At 47.1% G+C, this 17865-nt stretch overlaps 2 protein-coding genes across 3 annotated transcripts in view; one reads left to right on the top strand and one right to left on the bottom strand.

The window, feature by feature from the left end:
- The first annotated feature begins 1465 nt into the window (after positions 1 to 1465).
- Positions 1466 to 5193, top strand: riiad1 (regulatory subunit of type II PKA R-subunit domain containing 1). The gene is made up of 4 exons (XM_021592906.3): positions 1466 to 1852; positions 2366 to 2442; positions 2622 to 2668; positions 2773 to 5193. Exons 1-4 carry the CDS (start codon positions 1772 to 1774, stop codon positions 2850 to 2852), a joined length of 285 nt encoding a protein of 94 aa, XP_021448581.1. The 5' UTR covers positions 1466 to 1771; the 3' UTR covers positions 2853 to 5193.
- The window catches only part of LOC110512638 (poliovirus receptor), a 90854-nt gene continuing 76365 nt past the window's right edge, over positions 3377 to 17865 (bottom strand). Inside the window, exons 7-11 of one of the 2 annotated variants that reach the window (XR_016493635.1) lie at positions 5925 to 6057; positions 5780 to 5846; positions 5472 to 5558; positions 4077 to 4796; positions 3377 to 4035 (exon numbers count right to left, since the gene is read on the bottom strand). Coding sequence is in view for 1 of the 2 variants with exons in the window: in XM_036971406.2 (XP_036827301.2) it covers positions 4572 to 4796; positions 5472 to 5558; positions 5780 to 5846; positions 5925 to 6057 (512 nt within the window). In the remaining variant the exon portion in view is untranslated. Of the gene's footprint in view, positions 4797 to 5471; positions 5559 to 5779; positions 5847 to 5924; positions 6058 to 17865 lie in introns of both variants that reach the window. The other variant, XM_036971406.2, reaches the window with a different exon arrangement.

The raw sequence follows: 17865 nt of genomic DNA, 5'->3' as shown, positions 1-17865 counted from the left end.
AGTACTGTTTAACTTTGTTGAAGCCATGGTGCTGATCAGATTTAGTACTAGTAGCAGAAGCAGTCCCTGGATCTAGGAAGGATAGCTCAGAGCGTTGTCTCTTCTATCTACACATCTACAGACTCATCAGATGTCTTCTCTACATGTTATGTCTTTTATACACGATATATGCAGCTGTGTGGTTGAAGGATACTTATAACCAGTCTAAACACTTCCCAAAGGTCGCCTACTAAGAGTAGGCTGGAGGTTACTTTTTTTGCGGCATATTTTTAGTAATTTACAACTGCAGTGGAATAGAGAAAAGAGAAAAGTGATTTGCTATACAGTATAATGGGAAGTGGTGGAAAACGTACCCAACTGTCATACTTGAGTAAAAGTAAAGATAACTTAATAGAAAATGACTCAAGGAAAAGTCACACAGTAAAATTCTACTTAGGTGAAAGTCTTAAAATACTGGTTTAAAATATACTTAAGTATCAAACGTAAAAGTATAAATAATTTCAAATTCCTTATATTAAGTAAATCAGATGGCACCATTTTCTTTTCTTTTTTTCTTTTTTTACAGATAGCCAGGGGCACACTCCAACACTCAGACATCCTTTACAAACAAAGCATGTGTGTTTAGTGAGTCTGCCAGATCAGAGGCAGTAGGGATGACCAGGGATGTTCGGTTAATAAGTGTGTGAATTTGACTCTTTTCCTGTCCTGCTAAACATTCCAAATGTAACAAGTACTTTTGGGTGTCAAGGAAAATATATGGAATAAAAAGTAAGTAATGTACTGCAGTAAAAGGAATCAAAAATATAAATAGTAAAGTAAATTAAGTAGTACTTTACACCACTGATAATGAGCCCCTAGGGCTATCAGAAAATTGCTTTGAAACCATATTGTGAAGAGGTCTGCCTAACAGTATTTTGCCTAACGAATGTGATGGAAGAATAGACAAGGGGACACTTGAAAATGTTCCAGACAGTAATTGGCCTAATGAATGTGATGGGGTTGGTGACAAGTAAGTAATGGATAATTACTTACTGTTACAACAAGTGGTCCAGACCTCTTGACAAGGTCGCTATAGGTCACTATTATTGGGTTAAACCCATCCTTTGAGAGAGCGTGTCCCCAGGATTTTCTATACCAAGTCCCTCATGTGTACACACCTCCCTCCTCTTGACTGCCCTGCCAACCCTACTTGTCCAAACCCCCTCAATACAATTCTAAGATTTTAATCTGTAACCAAATTAAGCATATTAATTGATATTAATGGTTATTTTAAATATTACACTTGACTTGAGTAAAACTAGAAAAGGTCCATTTTCTGAAGAAAATGTGTGTGCTCTATAGTCTACAATAGTGAATAGGAGCGAACACGAATCTCACACATCAATTATCCATCCATGAGTGTTCTGGTCTCCCTGCATGGGCCTATAGTAGAGACATCTACTCCAGAGGTACTTGCTTAGGTCACAACAACTGATGAGCTGTTTGGGTAATATGGCAGAACTCTCATGTCCTGTGGCTGGATTCCTCAATACAAGCTCTGAAAAACATTGTCACATTGGCTGCCACCCAGAGCCATAGAGACATACAGAAATGTCATGGGGGAAAGCAAAGATAAACTCTGTGGGAAAAGTGTTGCTTCTGTTCTACTCAGGCTGTTGCCATAGTAACAGTGGGGCTCGTCAACAAAAGGCGATGTTTTGTTTTGGTAAAGATATTAACGGTAGCTAGCAAGCAGGCTATCAAAGGAATATTAGCTAGCTGATAAGATCAAATGGCTGATAAACGTGGTTTGGAGAAACTGGACTTTGGTGCATTAAGCATCGAGCAACAACAGCAACTCCGACAATTTAAGGTAAATTAGCTAGCTAACACTTTACTACTGTATGTAACGTCGTTAGCTTCATGAGTGCTCCTTGGCTTCTCCAACAACATTTAGTTAGCTAGTTCTATCGATAAAATTAGGAATTAAAATACAATAGGATTTCTTGTTCTATCACTCACTGCATTTTTGCATTCATCCAGCTAATAGCTAGCAGAAATCCCTTGGTTAAAGATAGGCTCAGCAATGACGAACATTACGTGGGGTAACTTTGAATCTGCTATTGCCATCGGGCTTTTCCCAATATCATGAGCCATGGGAAAGAGTAGAATGGACAGCAAAGTTAATGGACATTCACCTTTATATTTCTCCTGGGACAAGCAAAGCCAACAATGTATATATTAGACAGATCTTGAAGTATGATGTTAGGTTGTCTGTCGAATAAAATGGAAATTCAGACCCCCCTCTCTTTTTTCAGTATTGACAGATTAGAACTGTCCCTCTGTCCTCTGGAGAGCCATTCGCTAATTCAGTATTTTTTTATAGATCACTACAAGAATCAACAATGAAAAATATTTGAGAGAGCATCCAGAGACGGAGGCCTTAATAAGCGACTTTTTAAGGTTTGTTAATTGGCCGGCACTGACTAACGGTATATTTTCAGACATATTATTCTCCATCTCCATTAGGGCTCTCAAGCTCCAGACATCAATAACGAATATAATTATATTTCATATTTAGCTACAGTAATGAAGTCTAACTGGCCAATTTCTTGGGTACCTGCTTCTTGTTTTTTTTACAGAGATGTATTTCTCAAAAGACCCACAGACATTCGAGAGTATGCAGCAGGTGGGTTCAATCAACAACACAAACTGACACCTACACCAATATACAGACAGGGACAGTCCTCTTACTTAGAACTACCAAGAATTAACATATTTTCTCTCTTTCAGATTACTTCACCGACCCAAACCTTGGTTTGATCATTGGCTCCAAACTGCAGGGCGATCCTGCCGACACAGGCACAGACTGAATCCTTACCGGATTGTTTGGCAGTTCAACTGTTATTGAAGTGTAAAGCTGTAACAGGCCTCTTTCTCTGTGTTGTGTACATCCTCTGTATTGACTAGTTATTTGTTGCAAAGTAATGTGATACAAATATAAAACAGGATATAAAGTGGGTATGTACTGGCACCCAGGCAGATGTTCTTACTGAGCATCATTACAACAGGTTAGTTACAGGGCTACAGAAGGATGTTTTATACCGCTGGTTGAGAGGAAAATATTTATAGGCCTATAGGGTGGAGTGGACAGCCTCCTTACAGGAGTTCTCAGGGTAAAGTCTAAACGGGATCATTGGGACATCCCAACTCTGACATTACCCTATTGGAAGTTTAAATATTAAACGGTTAAGGTTACAAGGATTCTCGATAGCACTAACCGCTTTCTCAAGCCTCAGAGTTCCCCCTTCTGGTCTCCCGTTTCCGTTAACTCCCCAACTCAAAACAAAAAACATTTAAGCAAGATGAGAAAATGTGACAGCAGCAATACTGACCACACAGTTTAAATGTTTAATGACTTTAAAATCATCAAGTAACCAGCGCATCAGGCTTTGCTGTAAAAACATACATAGCGCAGTAAAAACAGGTCAAATCCATCTCACAAAGATGACAAAATCATTTAAAATTCTGTTTGATTCACATTTTAAAATCTGACACGCTACAAAAATAGGCACATCTGGTTTAACAATTAAGTGATTGTATAGAGAAGACCCTGAAATTGTAGAAAAACCTAGACCCTGATAATATTGGACATTTCAACAGCAGGCCTACGTAATACATTCTGTAACCAACATACTGTGGTAGAGCATGTGAATAGAGCTTTTAAATCCTGAGCAAACAGGCACAAATCATCAATGTTTAGACACGTCAATGTTAAAAGGTAACAGATTTCCTTTTTATATATACACAAGATTGTCAGTAACTTACATTGTTTGATATTTGTTCAGGCAATTGATTGCCCCTCTCTTATGGCTTGTATTGGGCTCCGGGAATCCAGAATTGCATCTTAGACACAGATCTAGGATCAGATTACATTATGTAAAATCTTAAACATAATCCTTAGGGAGTAAAACACACAACTGACCTTCTACCAGTGTCTATAGGCAACATCATCCTACTGCCTTGATCTCAGAGTAGTGTACTACTACCAGTCTCCTGACCCTAGAGCCCATCTACATTACACAGTATGATGGAGCTATCAATACACACTGATCTGATCCAAGGTCAGTATTGCGTTATCCCCTAATGGTAATGGTTAGGATTCAAAGAGGGTAAGCTGGCCCTGGATCTGTGCCTATTAAACAATCTCACACACATACTGTACTTTAACCACAACATGCAAAGGAGTTTCAACCAACCGCGATACAAGTTAGTGTTGTTTTATGTTGTGTCTGACTTGCACAGCATTTTAACATTAAAGCGGATCCCCCTTTAAAAAACATGATTCCCGTTATTAGAACCCAATACACAACAGTAGGCCTACGTAGTACATTCTGTAACCAACATTCTGTGGTAGAGCATGCTCACTTTAGTACACAATGTAAAATTCTAGATTGGAGAGACTGATTTGAACGGCAATGACTACAACCATCACACACTGCAGCCATCCCACAGACACACACATCCAGTGTCCAATGTTTTTCACGTACAAACAAGTTTAGTCCCATACACACTTCCAATGTCTCCCGTCTTCACACAAACATGGCCTGGGACACAAAGCTGTCTCCACGAGATGTTCCAGTGGCAGGGGGGTGGTCCTCCTCTTTGTCATGGTAATCATTGGCCTTGTACTGGTTGGGGGCGTACAGGGGCGGGACTTCGTTCACCCTGGGTTCATCCCAGCCAGGGGGGGTGCCAGCGTAGCGCAACTCCTCCGCATCACGATTGTATTCCTCATCACTGTACGCGTCCAAGTCCTGGTGGGAAAGATAACCATATAAAATCATCTTAATAATCAAGTAAAAATAAGGAGAACCAATGCAGTCTTCATAGTATTCTAGTGACCCTTGCATTAGCGAACAAACTGACAGAGCAACACCCTTTGAGAGTCTTGATCCCAGGTCTTCTAGCCAATGGACAAACTTACTAACCACTGCTCCAATAGGGTTAAATCACAGGGCTTACCAAGGCAATGGTTTCTACAGTATTAAAAACACATGTTTCCATCTATAGCATGTTCAGTATATCAGCTTCTATCCACATAGCAGCCCTCCATACCCTTCAGTTTCCTACACGTTCTCTTGTTTGTGTACTGGTAAATAGGGCAATCATGTTGAGTAACTGATGAATAAATGATCATAAGTAGATGGTAAATGATTGATTTCTTTTTGTTTCATGAATCCTTTACCAGGATGTATTATAAATGATGTAGATAATAAACTAAGAGTTGGGTTGAGGCACTTTATAAGCCAAAGCTACAGAGCTTAATGTATACTGATAGGAAAACACAGGCCAGGTGGAAGCAATATCAAGGAGGCCAGCTGGGAATTTGCTTTCACCCATCCAGGTCTATTTATGTCTGAAGATTGAGAAAACGATTCAGGAGAGAAGGCCTATTGAGAGATGCACCCCATGTATGGCTGTGTTCTTACCGTGCTGGGCTTGGCAGCCTGCGGAGCGTAGTACAGGTGGTCCACGGATCCGTCCTTGCTCTCCACAGGGTCTCTACTGGTGTTCAGCTGCAGATGCACGCACACATACAGGATTATTCTCATCTACTCTTGAGTTGGGGTAAAACCTATTTCAGATGGACACTTTCATAATCTACATAATCTTTTAACAATGTTGATAAAAAAAAACATGTGGTATTGTAAAATACAAATTGAGGGGCCATATAGAGATATATAAACATCTCCCATCACAGCAAGTCTAAAAGTTATGGCTGGCCAGCATCCCTCACCCTATCAGTAGAGCTGCTGGTGGTCTGATGCTTGTTAGGGGGAGGGGGCTTGTACTTGGGTGGCCCACTGAGAAAGAGAGAAAGGAGGGAATCAAAACAAACAGTAAGGATGATCACTTAGTATGAGTGACAGTTATAAACTCACTCTCCATTGTGCTGGTTGCGTTTTTTGCGGACCAAGACCACAACACTCCCAATAACAGCCAGCAGCAGAACCACCCCAATGAGCCCTCCTATAACACCGCTTGTAGTGGGACCCTTCACTGGCAGTCGAGTACCTGCAGAAAGAGACAGGGAGAGATGAGAGAAAAAGTGAGATAGGAAGAAAGACAAAGAATAGAAGGGAGGTTTAAGGGGATAAGTACAAAAAGAGAGAGAGAACATTAACAACAGAGTAGTGATAGCATTCACATGCTGGAGTAGTCCCACATGCACAGGAATAACTCTACAGTGCATTTCAATACATATCGTTTCATTTGTGGTGAAAGGTTCTGAAAGCGGAATTCAAAATGTAATCCCCAAGTAATGAAGTAGGCTAATTACAGTCAATGGTGTGTGTGTGTGAGACAAGAGGTGCAAATAAACTGTCTGTGGATGCGAGAGGTATAGAGGTGTGTAAGAGAGCAAGCCGAGATGCAGAGAAAATGTGTGTCTGCCTTTACAGAAGAAAGGTCTACATTAGTGTAGACTACAGTCACATGGGGAGGCAGACAATCCGACGTAGTGACTGTAGTACCTTCCTCTAATGAACCATGACCACTAGTACCAATACTAACAATAGGATTATACACAAGACAGGAGTACACAAACACACAGTGTGACCCATCTCATTATTCTCCCCATCATTTCACAGGGGATTATGCTAACGAGGGAGTGTTAAATGGCAATGAGGAGCTCAGCTAATTGGAGGAGAGTTAAACAGGGAAAGTAATTGGTTGTCCCCTGATTGAATGTTGTTAGGCTTATAATTATGGCTGTGGTACTGATGACCTTATAGCAACGCTCTGTAATGTAAACAATGGAGCATCCAATGACCTTTTCGCATGTTAAAAGCAGTTGTTTTCAATTAGACCACAACATGTAAATAAAATACAAACGCTTTGGTTTCCCACTAAAACTAACTAAAACAGTCAATAATAAATTACAATTTCTTAAAATGATCTCAAGAGTAGTTTACCCTGACATTTATAAAGTCATTATTGTTCAGAACATGGCATGTTTAATGTGTCTAGTTTAATAGGTCTTATGAGACAGAAAGATTTACAACATGGCAGTAGTCCAGTTATTGGATTTATACTAGGTGATTTTGGTGTAATACAGCCTGTTGTCCACATGGCGGTGCTGTGTCTCCATTACACCGGCTCTGAAGTACTAATAATCTTCACTACCTCTGTTCCATCCTCCCTTTGCTCTTCATCACTCCCGTGGTCGTCGACTTTGTATCTGACTATATCCATGCTCCATTTTTGTCTATAGTGCTTTCTTGCTCCATCTTAACTCAACCATCCCTATCTTTTTTTTATCCTCACTTGTCTTCCAATCCCCCCTTCCCTGATACATGGGCGAATATTGTACTATAAATTGTGCCTTCCTGTATTATACCGATGCTAAAATGTTTATTCTATTCTACTGAGCCATTTACTTTATGTTCCTATTCTTATATTTTATTTCTTATTGTTGTTGCATTGTCAAGAAGGAACCTGCAAGTAAGAATTTAGTTGGACAGTGTACAGCATACCATGTGTTACCTGTACATACGACCAATAAAACCTGAAACTTTTCCTCCCTCTCTCCATAAAACTCTATAGTCCAAAGTGATTTCCTCCCCTCACCTCCTTTCCTTTTTACTGATAGGGAATAAACTGGGCCGGTGACAGCTTTATCTGGTAAGCATAATTTATTAGGGTACTTGCTTTTCAGATCAGTTCAGATAAAGGAGAGGATGCCACTTTAGAGTATTGAGATGCAGCCGCTGTCTGAGTGACTCCAGCAGTGGTGAATAGAGATCATGCCCTCTGTATCTGTGGTGGATGCCAGCCATGTCTCATTCTAATGAAATCTCTCAGACAGCCCGAGCATGCCCGCTGTCTCTCTTAGCTGGCGCCGAGCTCCCCTGCCCTCCGACAAGGACGGGCTGGGCTCCGTGAATGTGCGCGCGCGCGCACACACACACACATACACAAAGCAGAGTCCAGATGGCAGGGCCATCTTGTATACTATCCAATATCCCAGTCACTCACACCAACATTTATACACACCCACAATTCTCTGTGGTGTGCTGCACACCCATACCCACTCACTCACTCACTCAAACCCCCTCCCACTCACTCACTCACTCAAACCCCCTCCCACTCACTCACACCCCCATACCCTCCCTCACACTCACTCACACCCCCATACCCTCCCTCACACTCACTCACACCCCCGTACCCTCCCTCACACCCCCATACCCTCCCTCACACCCCCATCCACAGATTGAGACAGGGTTTAGCCATTCGGTGTATTCTCAAGGATTCTACCTGTATTCTCAATGTGAGGTATGGTCTAAAATACTGCTAGAGTTTTAAAATATTCTTAAAAATACTGCCAAAGTTCTACAACACTAGAGCACTGCCGCATAAAATAGCTGGTGCATAATTAAGCGGTCTCCAGGTGATTGCTGGCTGATTAGGAAAGCGAGTTCGTGCCTCTCTGTGCAGCCTGCCTCTCTCTCTCTCCCTCTCTGTGCTGCCTGCCTCTCCGTGCAGCCTGCCTCTCTCTGCCTCTCTCTCTCCGTGCGGCCTGCCCGCCCGCCTCTCTCTCCGTGCGGCCTGCCCGCCCGCCCGCCTCTCTCGGTGCGGCCTGCCCGCCCGCCCGCCTCTCTCGGTGCGGCCTGCCCGCCCGCCCGCCTCTCTCGGTGCGGCCTGCCCGCCCGCCCGCCTCTCTCGGTGCGGCCTGCCCGCCCGCCTCTCTCGGTGCGGCCTGCCCGCCCGCCTCTCTCGGTGCGGCCTGCCCGCCCGCCTCTCTCGGTGCGGCCTGCCCGCCCGCCCGCCTCTCTCCGTGCGGCCTGCCCGCCCGCCCGCCTCTCTCGGTGCGGCCTGCCCGCCCGCCCGCCTCTCTCGGTGCGGCCTGCCCGCCCGCCCGCCTCTCTCGGTGCGGCCTGCCCGCCCGCCCGCCTCTCTCGGTGCGGCCTGCCCGCCCGCCCGCCTCTCTCGGTGCGGCCTGCCCGCCCGCCCGCCTCTCTCCGTGCGGCCTGCCCGCCCGCCCGCCTCTCTCCGTGCGGCCTGCCCGCCCGCCCGCCTCTCTCCGTGCGGCCTGCCCGCCCGCCCGCCTCTCTCCGTGCGGCCTGCCCGCCCGCCCGCCTCTCTCCGTGCGGCCTGCCCGCCCGCCCGCCTCTCTCCGTGCGGCCTGCCCGCCCGCCCGCCCGCCTCTCTCCGTGCGGCCTGCCCGCCCGCCCGCCTCTCTCCGTGCGGCCTGCCCGCCCGCCCGCCCGCCTCTCTCCGTGCGGCCTGCCCGCCCGCCCGCCCGCCTCTCTCCGTGCGGCCTGCCCGCCCGCCCGCCTCTCTCCGTGCGGCCTGCCCGCCCGCCCGCCTCTCTCCGTGCGGCCTGCCCGCCCGCCCGCCTCTCTCCGTGCGGCCTGCCCGCCCGCCCGCCTCTCTCCGTGCGGCCTGCCCGCCCGCCCGCCTCTCTCCGTGCGGCCTGCCCGCCCGCCCGCCTCTCTCCGTGCGGCCTGCCCGCCCGCCCGCCTCTCTCGGTGCGGCCTGCCCGCCCGCCTACCTCTCTCCGTGCGGCCTGCCCGCCCGCCTACCTCTCTCCGTGCGGCCTGCCCGCCCGCCTGCCTCTCTCCGTGCGGCCTGCCCGCCCGCCTGCCTCTCTCCGTGCGGCCTGCCCGCCCGCCTGCCTCTCTCCGTGCGGCCTGCCCGCCTGCCTCTCTCCGTGCGGCCTGCCCGCCTGCCTCTCTCGGTGCGGCCTGCCCGCCTACCTCTCTCGGTGATACAGGTCTACCTCTTAACATGCTTCCCCAGCCTACAGGCCCATATGACTCATGTGACCTCAGCTGGCTGAGCTGGCCTAGCTGCACTTATCCCTGCCTCTCCCCTCTCCCATCCTGCTGCCTTCGTTTGGGAAACGCTCGTTTATCTCTCCTTAATATGGCAGCCCAAATCTGTAGCGTCTCCAGCTCTGCATCTTTAATCTCCTAATGAGCAGAGATAAGCCTGTTTTATTACCCTCCCTGACCTCACACACACACACACACACACACACCTCCGCTCCCGGAGCTACAAATGTATTATACCTCAGCTATAAAAGTCATTGACCCAAACAGATTAAAGGGTCATTCATCATTGGCCAAACAATCCAATTGTTGCTGATCATAAAATCCATCTGTATTGTTTTTTTGTTTACTTTTTAAGTTTGAGCATCAACGGACACATGAGACAAACACGGTTCCACTGACCCCAGATGATGGGGTTACAGATTAGGTCTAGACGGATTGATCAGCACTGATAGAGATGAGGATGAAGAGAGAGCTGAAGTAATCCCATTGCTCAGTCAGGGAGAGGAGAAGTCTAGCCCTTAGATCCTAAAGGCTTAACAGTGTTACATTACCAACATCCATTCAGCCCAACACACACACCTCGCTCCCTAGCGACCCTGTATCCTGGTAACCAGGCGCCGCATACATAATCACACATATTGGCGGGGGGGGGGGTAGATAAGGACAAGGGCATACAGTGATAGAAGAGAGGACGAATGGGAGAGATGGGGTGATGGAGAGGAATTCAGATCACTTTGGGAACTGCCTCTTCAAGTACGCTCGTCTTATATTACTGCTGCTAACAATAAAACACACTACACAATATAACCACCACCACATGGACTACTGTTGGCTGCCTGCCTGGGCCTGGTGCTGTACTGAAGCTCTAGTCTGTCAGACAGGCCCAGTATTCATCTAGGGTGACTCCAGAGCTGGCCCCATGTATTTACACTGTCTGGGATTAAACGGATGTCAGGGACACCAAGCCTGTGTGTGTGTCTGTGTGTGTGTGTGTAACAGCAGGAAAGACAGTGTGTATGCATACAATTGCGTGTGGGTGTGTGAGTGTTTGACGTTGATCTCCCCCTCTCTCTGCAGGGAGAGTGTGCTCCCTGCCATGGTGCATTAAGGCACCGACAGGCGCCCTGGGAGAAGGCAGGATATCTCTCTCTCTCCCTCATACCCTCTCTCTCTGACAAGGTCGCGGCTCCCCTCTCGCTGTCTCTGCGTCAATATTTACAGTCCACTTTACACTGGCACAGCGGTGGCTGGGTCCAGTCGGCCTGCTGCATTAGCCAAATGTAGCTGTCCAGTCCGGTTGAGAAGTACCAAAAGGGGTAGGAATAGGACTAGGCAGGCTGTAGTAGTCCAAAGGCAACACACACCAACCCACAACCACACCAACACACACCAACCCACAACCACACCAACACACAACCACACCAAATAACTGTTCATCCCAGCAACAGAGAGAACACACACACACACCAACCCACAACCACACCAAATAAATGTTCATCCCAGCAACAGAGAGAACACACACACACACACACACACACACACACCAACCCACAACCACACCAAATAACTGTTCATCCCAGCAACACAGAGAACATACACAGGTTGCAGCTGGCAGGTCCATAACAAGGCATGCACACACACACACACACACACCGGATAACTAGGAGTTGTACTATAAGAACCCAGGTCACCTCAGTTAGCTAGTGTGTCATAATGTTAACTGTCCCTAACCTCCCCCTCCTTCCCTGGGGCCTGGTCTGTCACCCATTGGTCTGTTTACCTGCCCTGTGACCTGCCTAGGAGAACATCCACTTCATTAACTACTGGAGCACTACTCCGCCATGCACAGAGGGATCCCAGCCCAGAGCGCAGCCTCCAACTGAGAGGGGATTGAGGTGAGACAAATGAACATTTCCACTACGGTTTCCTCTACTAACACATAAAAAGAGAAGTTCTGAAATGGAATCTGTGCTGGTCTCAGGTTAGGCTGTGTTAGGTCAAAGCAATAGAGGATGCCGCCTTGCTAGAATTTAATATCACTTATAGCTATATTTGTTCAATGTCAGTAGAGATGGAGGAAAGAGAGATGACTTCAGACTACTGAGATGTATCCTCTCGGCCACAGCAGGCGGCTAATTGGGGGCTGCCTCCAGTAGACTACCTCGAATAAGAGACTGATTAACAGAACGGGGAGCCGTAATGGCCCCGCTCTCCAGTTGCATTCTCTCCCCTTTTCATCCAATGCCCCTCAAGAGAATCTGCACAGCCAGAACAGCAGTCCCGGCTCTAGCTCTGCATTTGGATTTAAACTCTCATTAAGACAATTCTCCTCTGCCATGGTGAACTATTGGGCATATAAACAATGGAATAGAATAGGCAATGAGGGTAAGAATTTGTATGTCGAAAAAAAGGACTTATCATTATGCGGCGAGCTACCGTGACTAGGTTTAGTTTGTTGTTGATTATGCAGGGTTACAGCGCAAGTAACATACACATTCAAGTATGCACTCGTTATTTGCATGGACATCTAATGGGCCTGTGGGCACATGGTTGTGGAATCACAATGCAAACCAGAACCACCGTTATATATAGTTCCTCTCACATCTACTGTGTTCCCTGGGAGGTGTTCGAGGTTGTGGGAGCCTTGTGCTGATCATACATGGAAGTCACAGGAGGTTGATGGGACCTTCATTGGGGAGAACAGGCTCGTGGTAATGACTGGAGCGGCATCAGTGGAATGGTATCAAACACATGGTCTCCTGTTGTTTGGTGCCATTCCATTTGCTCCGTTCCAGCCATTATTATGAGCCCCCTCAGCAGCCTCCTGTGATGGAAGTCATTACCACATACTATGGTGTTGCTATAGATGTGTTCTCTTCACAGCATCTGTCCTTAACACCAACATTACCATAGCACACTAGAAATGCATGCACACATTTAGTGTTACAAAAACACAATCATACAGGCTGACACACACACACACACAATGTATGCATATGGATGCTAATATTCACATTTACACATGCACACCCACCCCCGCATGTCACAGATGAAGAATATCAAACTGCTGTACATGCATCAAAAGGCCTTACCGACAATATCCTCCAGACAGACAACCCCATGAGCACATAATGATCCTTCCTACAGCATCTAACACACTGCATCAAGTCTGTCTCTCTCAGATAATCATTTTTATGTCACAATTCATCGGAATCTCAATATACAGTTAGCTATATTGTGCTCCTCCATCTCTCCCACCTCTCAGTGTGTGTGTGTGTGTGGTGTCAGAGATAGACAGTTCAATAGCAACAGCAAAGTATAAAGTGGGTGAGTGGACATAAATACATATCAGTGGGCGAGGAGCACAGTGTGTGAGGTAATCAATAGGTAGCAGTGAAGGACACTTGGTGCAGTGTGGAACAGCAGGCCAGCCCTGCGTGAAAGACATGACACAAACACTGGCTGCGCGTTACAATGACACTCAACATGACAGTCAACACAGTACAGAAAGACACACATCCACTGAGTGTACAAAACATTAGGAACACCCGCTCTTTCCATGACAGACCGGCCAGCTGAATCCAGGTGAAATCGGTGGTCACTTATTGAAATCAGTGCAGATGAAGTGGAGGAGACAGGTTAAAGAAGGATTTTAAGCCTCGAGACATGTGTCATTCAGAGGGTGAATGAGCAAGACAAAATATTAAAGTGCCTTTGAACGGAGTACGGTAGTGGGTGCCAGGTGCACAGGTTTAAGTGTGTCAAACTGCAACACTGCTGGTTGTTTTTCACATTATAATCATTGTACTGTAGACACTAGTCAGTGTGTGTGAGTGCATGCCAGTCAATTTAAGTGTTCACCAGAGCACACTAAGTCATTGTGTATGTGTGTGTGTGTGTGTGTGTGTGTACAGTAACACACTACAATCCTCATTGTAAGTGCTTATGTACACACACACACGTCATTCAGAGCGGTGTTGATGAGAGTCATATCAGTGTTCCCTGAGGAGACACTACACTAGCCCTTAAAACACCCAGCACAGCACAGTCCTCTACATATTTAATACAGAGCTCAGAGGACAGAAGAGTGGAAGAAGGGAGAAGAGGGAGAGAGGATTGATTTCTTGCCAGCTTTACACAGTCCAGTCCAATCCTCCTGAAGTAGTTAGTGTGTGTGTACGCTTCAGCACAAGTGTGTGTCAGACCGCGTTAGACACGGCGAGAGGAGAGGGAACACACACACGGAGAGACAGGAGTGTGTGTGGGGAAGAAAGGTACCTGTGTAACAACACAGAGTCAGAAGGATGGAACAGAGCTGATGTGAGTGTTTTTGATCTGCTGCTATGGGAATGGAGGCTACTCATTGTGAAGGATGAGGCAGCTATTACATACCTAGATGGGCAGTGGCTTCCTTTCTACTCCAACTGTCTTCGCCTGGGCCGGTATTCTGTCTGTTCTCAACATCTCACAAAGCTCAACTTTCTTTTGGTCTGTGTACCAGGGTTGGGGTAACTTCCATTTCAATTCAATCATTGAAAAGTTTCCATTTACTTTCTATGAGACGTTTGCAGGTCTTGAATTTCAGTTCACTTCCTGGATTGACTGCATTGAAACTGAATTGATCCCAACCCTGCTGTGTACACAGTAGCAGTCACCTGAACAGGAGCAGATCATGGCATTGTTCTCTGTGTAATCTATCAATGGCTTGTTGATGTTCAACACTTCCTGCAGGCGACACACACACACAGCGGTATCAGATAGATGTGCGTCTACTCGAGGTGACACATACCCATCTTTCTTCTAGACACAGACACACCTGTTAGACTTGTATCAGGTCCCTCTGTCTCTGCTCTACCAGCTCAACTGGAGGTGAACAATACACACTGGTCTCTGAGACACCTGTATCAGGACCATCAGTGTTTCCTCTAGGTGACAGAACTGTCTAGCAGGTGACAAAACTGTCTAGCAGGTGACAAAACTGTCTAGCAGGTGACAGAGCTGTCTAGCAGGTGACAGAGCTGTCTAGCAGGTGACAGAGCTGTCTAGCAGGTGACAGAGCTGTCTAGCAGGTGACAGAGCTGTCTAGCAGGTGACAGAGCTGTCTAGCAGGTGACAGAACGGTCTAGCAGAACTGTCTAACAGGTGACAGAACAGTCAAGCAGGTGACAGAACAGTCTAGCAGGTGACAGAACAGTCTAGCAGGTGACAGAACAGTCGAGCAGGTGACAGAACAGTCGAGCAGGTGACAGAACAGTCGAGCAGGTGACAGAACAGTCTAGCAGAACTGTCTAACAGGTGACAGAACAGTCTAGCAGAACTGTCTAACAGGTGACAGAACAGTCAAGCAGGTGACAGAACGGTCTAGCAGGTGACAGAACGGTCTAGCAGGTGACAGAACGGTCTAGCAGGTGACAGAACAGTCTAGCAGGTGACAGAACGGTCTAGCAGGTGACAGAACGGTCTAGCAGGTGACAGAACGGTCTAGCAGGTGACAGAACAGTCTAGCAGGTGACAGAACGGTCTAGCAGGTGACAGAACGGTCTAGCAGGTGACAGAACAGTCTAGCAGGTGACAGAACGGTCTAGCAGGTGACAGAACGGTCTAGCAGGTGACAGAACAGTCTAGCAGGTGACAGAACAGTCTAGCAGGTGACAGAACTGTCTAGCAGGTGACAGAACTGTCTAGCAGGTGACAGAAATGTCTAGCAGAACTGTCTAGCAGAACTGTCTAGCAGGTGACAGAACTGTCTAGCAGAACTGTCTAGCAGGTGACAGAACTGTCTAGCAGGTGACAGAACTGTCTAGCAGAACTGTCTAGCAGGTGACAGAACTGTCTAGCAGGTGACAGAACGGTCTAGCAGGTAGCAGCAGCCAGGTAGCCAGAGTGACAGGAACCCGACTGACTCACTAGCCAAGATAAAAGCTCAACCACTTCCTCTGAAACACACCAGTCAGTAGACCATTAAGCAATATTAGGCTGGTTGACTTAGCATACATGCCATAGACAACAGTGTCCACTGTCACCAACCCGTTTGACAGAAAGACACTCTCCCTTCACCCTCTGCTATATGACACCAAGGAATGTTCACCTGCCCCAAAGCCCATCATCTCATTATCTTCACTCACTCCAACTCATTCTCTCTCTTTAACGCACCAAACCTCTAGCTCCTTTCAAAATTGACTCATCATACCAGACTTCACACAGGTCCAATGCCTGAAGGAAAAGTGTGTTACTGAAAACAGATGAAAAATATGACTGAAATAAAAATTCAAAAATGTCTGGCTGATTAAAAATCTGAATTAAACAAAACACTGGGGGGGGGGGGGGGGGGGTAAAGTCTTTCAGAATGAAAGAGAACAACGGTTATACGAGTCTAATTATTCATCTATCGGACTACAGATCTACAGTCCATCCATTGTATAGTGGAAGAACATCTCTAGTGACCAGTAACTTGGGTAAATGCATTCTGTGTGTGTGTGACATGTCTTGGCTGTGACATGCTCTCCCCACCGCCTGCAGAAGCGTGTGTGTGTGTGTGTGTACACTCATGTGTAACATGCCTCTGCTGTATGGATCATGAATATTATTCATAAGGCTGAATGTCAACACTGATGAATCATTTTGCTGTAAAATGTCACCAAACACTAGTGTGTGTGTGTGTGTGTGTGTGTGTGTGTGTGTGTGTGTCTCACAGCTCCACCGCTGGACGTGGTGGCAGGCTAGCTATGACCCTGGTTGTCATCACTATACAAAAACATTACTACCACAAATAGAGACAGGAGGGTTGGAGTGAGGAGGGAGAGAAGAGAGGAGGGTGGATAGGGAGAGGAGGGGGGAGTCAGTGAAGGAGACAGAGGCAATAGGGGACAGGGTGGACAGGACAGCCAGAGCTATAGGGGACAGGCATGGAGACTTGGCTATAGGCCTGGTTACTGTACAGCACCTCAAGTTGCAGAGAGCCCAGTGAAACTAGTCTATGGATATTAGATGATGTCAGCAGAGAGTTAAACACAGTAGTATCAACCCACACACACAACTCCCTGACAAAGACACACAACTCCCTGACAAAGACACACAACCCCCTGACAAAGACACAACCCCCTGACAAAGACACACAACCCCCTGACAAAGACACACAACCCCCTGACAAAGACACACAACCCCCTGACAAAGACACACAACCCCCTGACAAAGACACACAACCCCCTGACAAAGACACACAACCCCCTGACAAAGACACACAACCCCCTGACAAAGACACACAACCCCCTGACAAAGACACACAACCCCCTGACAAAGACACACAACCCCCTGACAAAGACACACAACCCCCTGACAAAGACACACAACCCCCTGACAAAGACACACAACCCCCTGACAAAGACACACAACCCCCTGACAAAGACACACAACTCCCTGACAAAAGCTCCAGCAGCAGTTACATAAAGGAGCTTTTCTTGTTGCATTTTAAAAGCCCTCCTCCATCCCACCATGCCTGTGACCTTTAAGGTTGAGAGAGCGTAATGAGGAATGGGGCTATACACTACAGACAGGCTCAGGGCCCATGGATGAAGGACAAGGAAGGAGGGAAGGAATGAAGGAGGGAGGGAGAGAAGGAAGGTTGGGCAGTGTCATCTCTGCTCCCTCTGGCTCTTCCAGCTGTTGTTCTCTCTTTCTTTTCCCCTCCATCACTTTTCATCTGCACTCATCTTTCACCCCGAACCACTTGTGCCCCTACTCCCTCCCTCCCTCCGCGCTCTTTTCCGCTCTCTCCTCCACACAAATGACTCAGTGGAACCGGTCAACTGTTACAAAATTCCCCCTGCAGCTTAACCTGCCTAATACAAAGCCTGGCTCATCAAGTCAAATAGACTGCCTACACACAATGGGAGCAGACACACACACAAACAAAAAATAATTGAATACCGCAGCAGCCACGCACACACACACACACACACACACACACACACACAGTACTGAACGCAGCAGCCACTCACACACACACACCCCCCCACACAGTACTGAACACAGCAGCCACAGACAACCT

Source organism: Oncorhynchus mykiss, chromosome 3 (genome assembly GCF_057628025.1).
Source record: "Oncorhynchus mykiss isolate SJ-2025 chromosome 3, ASM5762802v1, whole genome shotgun sequence".
Lineage (NCBI taxonomy): Eukaryota > Metazoa > Chordata > Actinopteri > Salmoniformes > Salmonidae > Oncorhynchus > Oncorhynchus mykiss.
The sequence above is the reverse complement of the archived record's forward strand: the minus strand, read 5'-3'. Positions and strand labels throughout refer to the sequence as shown.